Source organism: Pongo pygmaeus, chromosome 12, assembly GCF_028885625.2.
Source record: "Pongo pygmaeus isolate AG05252 chromosome 12, NHGRI_mPonPyg2-v2.0_pri, whole genome shotgun sequence".
Classification (NCBI taxonomy): domain Eukaryota; kingdom Metazoa; phylum Chordata; class Mammalia; order Primates; family Hominidae; genus Pongo; species Pongo pygmaeus.
In genome coordinates, this window is record NC_072385.2 from 62694225 (window position 1) to 62700652 (window position 6428).

The 6428-nt window shown below is 50.2% G+C and overlaps 1 protein-coding gene across 1 annotated transcript; it reads left to right on the plus strand.

The window, feature by feature from the left end:
* The first annotated feature begins 583 nt into the window (after window positions 1-583).
* Window positions 584-6146, plus strand: CD207 (CD207 molecule). The gene is made up of 6 exons (XM_054475798.1): window positions 584-656; window positions 753-869; window positions 2343-2717; window positions 3312-3463; window positions 4544-4662; window positions 5163-6146. Exons 1-6 carry the CDS (start codon window positions 584-586, stop codon window positions 5311-5313), a joined length of 987 nt encoding a protein of 328 aa, XP_054331773.1. The 3' UTR covers window positions 5314-6146.
* Window positions 6147-6428: the final 282 nt, after the last annotated feature.

Genomic DNA, 6428 nt, shown 5'->3' on the forward strand with positions numbered 1-6428 from the left:
CAATTTGCCGAGCACTCCATGCTATCTTATGCTCCATCCTTTGGCGTATGCTTATCTTTCTACTGGAGTTTTTTTTTTTTTCCATTACTCCATTTCATATGCTTCTTTGAACTGGGCATATTTGTCTCTTGTGCTCATCACCTTGCAATTTATTTGCTCATGTCTGTCTTTCCTACCAGACTGTGAGCTGCTTGGTGCAAGGACTGTGAGTTATTCATCACTGTGGCCCTATGCCTGGTAGAGCATCAGTACCTAGAAGGTACTCAGTCTGTATTTGTGGGGTGAATGGATGGGTGGATGGATGACAAGAGTCTTACAAGAGAAATGGGATAGCTTTGGGACAAGATGGTTAATGTATCCATGTAACAGACCCCCAGAGAAGACAACAAATGGCCTCTTGCTGAAAGCTCAGACTTCTGAGGACGGGAGTAAGCCAGACAAGGTATCTAGTCAGGAATAGGGAAGTTGGGATGATATGGTGACCTGCTGTGGGATTGACTTCCTGTTTCCTCTAGATAAGAGCCCTTGGAGAGACAGGCAGCCAGAAGCACCTGTGCTCCCAGGGTAAGGGTGAGCACTCAGGATGACTGTGGAGAGGGAGGCCCCTGATGCGCACTTCACTGTGGACAAACAGAACATCTCCCTCTGGCCCCGAGGCAAGCCACATCGCTGCTGAGAACCTGCTCCGTGTTCTGTGTGCAAACCTGCCCTTTGCTGCTCCTTCAGCACACATTTTCTTCTTCTTCCAACAGAGCCTCCTCCCAAGTCCGGTCCATCTCTGCTCCCAGGGAAAACACCCGCTGTCCGTGCTGCATTAATCTGCCTGACGCTGGTTCTGGTAGCCTCCATCCTGCTGCAGGCCGTCCTTTGTAAGTCCTCATGTTTCATCGTCTGGGCTTAGCCCCTCTCTGTGGCCAGCCGGCTCCCTCCAGATCCAGACCACTTCCCTGCTCTCTGGGTTTCTCCTGCCTGTGGCTTTTTCATTTGTCTCCTTCCTCCTCTTTCCATGTGCAGTAACAGGGTGTGCCGCCCCCAGTACAGTGAGCTGATGCTCTTTCCCTCCCAATTTCTGGGAGATTATTGGGATCAGCATTTGCACATTGGTGCTCAAGGATATATTCTTTTGTCCTCAGGAAACATTCATCTAGTTTTTCATCCTGTGCTATTTTCTCCCCGTCCACCCCCAACAATCTGAGCTCTGCTCCTTGGGTCTGGAGCCTTGTGGACAGTCCTTGACAGTGCAATGTCTCCTGACCCTGTGAAGGACTGAGCCTCAAGTGTCATTGGCCCCAACTCACCTGATGGAGAGCCCGGCCAACGAGCCAACAGATCTCCATGACTCAGTCCCCTCACGAGGACCCATTCGTGCTCTCTTCATTCTCCTGTCCTTGCGAAGATCACGTCTAGGGAGGCTTCCTGCTCATTTGATGTTGTGTGGTTTATCTTTCTTCCTCTTCTGGCTCTGTCAGGCTTCATGGCCTTTGCCGCTGGCAGAGCCTTCTTCCTCCTGCCAGGGCTCCAGGAAGCAGAGCAAGGGGACCTGAGAAGCTGTTGGGTTTTGTTTTCTCCCTCTGTAGCCTCGGGTCGTATTTGGCCTTAGACTTGTAGGCTCTGAGCAGTGTCCCCCTTGCCCCATCCTAGACCCCTGGCCTCTAACATGGCATTTTCCTCAGGGCTCGCCTTTGAGCCTCTTGGTTTATCTTTGATCCTCTCTCTGGTACCCAGGCCTGGGACCTGAGCAGAATGTGAAAGTGGGTGGGGCAAGGGAAGGGGAGAAACAGTTTTGTAATCTCCTCTTCCATGTTCTCTGGAGAAGAAGCCACTTCCAGATTAGTGGCTGGCTCTTCCCATGGTCACAGAGGGGCCCATGGACAGATGTGGGGGAGTGGTGCTGTCCTAGCAGATGGCCACTGCAGGGGTTTCTGAAAGCAGAGGGATGGCAACCAAGGGGTGGGGTCTAGGGGGAATCAAGTTCTGGGGAGAGTGATGGGGCTTATGGAGGGCACCCCTTTATCAAATGTTCCCTGAACACTCAGAGAAAATTCAGGACTGGTTTCTAACCCCTGCTTCTGCTTGCCTGTGAAATCTTCTCACAGACAGCCTGTGTTTCATCAGTCTCCCCATTGTCTGTATCCACCTGTGTTCCTGGCACATGGTAGGCGCCCATTGCACATTTGTTGTATGTTAATGAATGATTGGAGGGTTGGGGTGGCCCATTGGACTGTCTTGTTTCTTTGGGAAGCTTCAGCCTGTTCCTTCCCTTCCTTTGATCAACCTGAAAACACCCCCACTCCTGTCCCTGGGGCTCCCCTCAGCTGACCTCCTGACTTTCTCAATCCCAGATCCCCGGTTTATGGGCACCATATTAGATGTAAAGACCAATGTCCAGTTGCTGAAAGGCCGTGTGGACAACATCAGCACCCTGGATTCTGAAGTCAAAAAGAATAGCGACAGCGTGGAGGCAGCTGGCGTTCAGATCCAGATGGTGAATGTGAGCCTGGGTTATGTGCGTTCTCAGTTCCTGAAGTTAAAAACCAGTGTGGAGAAGGCCAACGCACAGATCCAGATCTTAACAAGAAGTTGGGAAGAAGTCAGTACCTTAAATGCCCAAATCCCAGAGTTAAAAAGTGATTTGGAGAAAGCCAGTGCTTTAAATACAAAGATCCGGGCACTCCAGGGCAGCTTGGAGAATATGAGCAAGTTGCTCAAACGACAAAGTAAGTGACTCAGAAAATTACATTGAAGCTGACCAGTGGCCCATGGGATCTTACCTGTCCCAGACCTGAGGTCATTGGGCTGGTGGGTTGGGGAGGAGAGTGGGGGCAAAAGAGGGGCAGCCATGGGCTAGGAAGTTAAGGAGAGAGGGCTTAAGGTTGGGGAGGACTTAGGGGCTGTTAGGAGAAAAGAGACCAGGGTCCAGCTAGAGCTCCCACACAAAAGTGCAGAATGTAAAAGCATTAGGGGATGTCCACCCTGGCCCACACCTAGTCATTTCCCATCAAGTTCCTTTCTAGAGTCCAGGGGCTCAGCCACTTGTCATGGCCAATGGAGGGTTGCTTCCTCATCATGAGGAAGACACTCTTTGTCCAACCTCTTGCATTATAACCTCTCCAGTCTCAGAGACTCTATTAGTCTCTGTCTGACTTTCAGGATTTGAAAGAGTGTCCCTAATCCCCTATACAAGGACCCAAGGACACCAGAGCACTGCTCCATTTGCTGCTGTCTCTGAGACCTCATTCAAGTGCCCCCACCAAGTCAGCACCCCAAGAAATGGAGAATACCAGTGTTCACTTTTACTTCTTGTTCTCTAGATGATATTCTACAGGTGGTTTCTCAAGGCTGGAAGTACTTCAGGGGGAACTTCTATTACTTTTCTCTCATCTCAAAGACCTGGTATAGTGCCGAGCAGTTCTGTGTGTCCAGGAATTCACACCTGACCTCGGTGACCTCAGAGAGTGAGCAGGTGAGTGCTGTGCCTATGGGCTCTGGGAAGGGGGCGTATGAGCACTGGGCCAGGGAGAATGGGCAAGATTATACTGTGTGAACAAAAATCCCCAAATATTGATGACCTAATGAAGAAGGATTAGTTCTTAGTACCATGTGCAATAAGGGCCGGCAAGGGGGCTGTGCTCACTGTGGCTATTCAAGGACCCAGGCCCAAGGAGTCTTCATCTTAACATGTCTCCACAATTGCTGGGGCAGGAAAAGGGAACTTGACGTATTGTGCAAAGCTTCTGCCCAGATTTAACATACCTCATTTTTGCTTACATTTCACTGGCTTAAGTTATGTTAATTAAGTTAAGTAAGTTATGCAGTACTCCTGGATTGGGAAGATCCTGGATTCCAGTACTCCTGGAATAGGGCAGAGAGGATCTACTTTCCATGTGCTCAGAAAAAAAGAAATATTTGTGAACAGCATTAATGATTCCACATGACTCAAGAAGTCTCCTGCCTGGTGAGGCAGAAATTGGGCAGGCCGTTTTCATCTGGGAGGTGGGATAGCAGAGCAGGTCAGAGCCTGGGCTCTGGCGTAGTTCTAGAGCCCTAACCTTGCCATCTAACTAGTCCTAGCAGCTTGGGTGGAATACCCAACTTCACTGGGAAAACTTCACTGGCCCTCACTTGATGAAACATGCATGGTGATGGCACCTGCCTCAGAGGAAAGGAGTGAATGCATATGGATGACTCAGCACAGTGCCGTATGTGGATTCAGGGCTCATTTAATTCAGGTGTTGTCATATGAATCATTCTCTTGCGGTCCGTGCTCTGGAGTTCAGCTGAGGCCTTCCTGTGCTTCAGCACCTGCTTCCTGAGTGGCAGAAAGGCTTGAGTCCTGAGCTTGTTAGCTGCAGAGCAGGGACACATCATAATCTGGAAGATGAAATCTGGGCTCTGGGCAAGGGCAGGAAGAGGCTTGAGAGGCCAGTTTGTGCAGCGCAGCTGTGGGTCAGGGCTGTCACTGAGCACAGGTGAAGAACACCCAGAGACAGGTGATCAAGCTCCGAGTGTGGCCGCACCTCTGCTTATCCTGTCTTTCCTACAGGAGTTTCTGTATAAAACAGCAGGGGGACTCGTCTACTGGATTGGCCTGACTAAAGCAGGGATGGAAGGGGACTGGTCCTGGGTGGATGACACGCCATTCAACAAGGTCCAAAGTGCGAGGTAAGCCCCTGGAGCCCTCCCTGCCAGCCTGACTTTCCCCGGCCATGGCCAGGGCATGAAGGGAGCGGGGGCGATGTTCCCCATGAGACAGGGTTTCTGGTTCTTCCCTGTCTTAGGGTGACAGGAACATTACAACCAAGATTGAGCACAACCCTGTCACTAACTGGCTGTGGACCTGAGCCCTCCACGCCCTCTGGGGTTTGGCAACAAGGCCTTCTACCTGGCCAGCTTCAGGGATCTTGTCATGAGTCTAGGTCTTCACAGTGTGGGTTTGTGTAGGGATTTGAGAGTGGTGGGTTGGTTTGGCCTGGACTTGGGGCATGTGAAAGCTTAGAGGTCGAAGTCTTACCAGTCCCCTTCCTCTTAGGCTTGGGTGCAGACATTTGCTATGCCATTCCCAAGGACTAAAGCTGGGGTTGAGTTAACTCATTTCTTCACTGGAAATAAGTTCTTTTTGGTTTTCCACTTTGTAAATCCATCTTTTCCCCGCCTCTTGGTAGGTTCTGGATTCCAGGTGAGCCCAACAATGCTGGGAACAATGAACACTGTGGCAATATAAACGCTCCCTCGCTTCAGGCCTGGAATGATGCCCCATGTGACAAAACGTTTCTTTTCATCTGTAAGCGACCCTACGTCCCATCAGAACCGTGACAGGACAGGCTCCCAAGCTCACTCTTTGAGCTCCAACGCTTGTTAAACATGAGGAAATGCCTCTTTCTCCCCCAGACTCCAGGATGACTTTGCACGTTAATTTTTCTTGCTTCAGAATTGTCCCACAGTGGCATTCTGGAAATTCTTGGCTGGAAATTCTCTGACCTCTTGGAGGCAGCTGGAATGGAAAGGAGAATTCAGGTTAAAGTGGGAGGGGTGGGTAGAGAGGATTTAGAAGTTCCAATTGCCCTGCTAAGGAGGATCAAGACCCATAATCTGGGACAATATCCTGGGGTTTTCCACTCTTTCAGAGAAGCCTCAGCTTCATCACATCAAAGTTACTTCAGAGCAACCAAGCAATTCTCCTGATATTGTCATTCAGGGCTTTTCTTGGCCAAGCCCCCTAGAATTTCCACGTGTCTGCTTAGCTGTGCTGGCAGCTAGCAGCTGGCTGTGTTTGCAGTGCCAATAGCTCTGTTCTTGGAAATCCTGCTCATGGCATGTCCCCAGTGGTTTCTTCATCCACATCATCTAAAGCCTGAACCCGTTCTTCTCTGGTCCAAGTGAGTGGCTGACACGGACTTGTATCTCCTTCAGAGCTTGGCCGGCACCCAGCCTCCCTTCTCCTTCCACTCCCTTAGTACACTGGAGTGCCGAGCCCTGCCTTCCGCCCAGCATCCATCCAGCCTCTGTCCTCACCTCTCCGGCACCTCCTCCTCCTTCTGTATTTCCTGTCTTCCTGTGTCTTGTGCATGGGAAGCAGCCTTCAGTGCCTTCATGAATTCACCTTCCAGCTTCCTCAGAATAAAATGCTGCCTGGGTCAAGGACTCACTCCACATGCACTTTTTCATTTCTGGTTGTCCAGATGAATATGTGGGAAAGGCAGTCTCCTCTGCTGGACATGAAGTTCTAGGGTATCCTCAGGAAACATCTGGGAAGTCAAAAATAACAAGGACTAGGGAAGTTCCAGCCCTGAAAATGCCACAAAATGTGACCAGTACTTGTCTCTAGTTTTTATTAAAATAAAGTAGAGCAAGGTCTCCAATGTCACGATCTTGGTGATCTTTCTTCTTGTTCACTGGACAATCTTCTAGTCTCTAGCTCAATTCCCAAG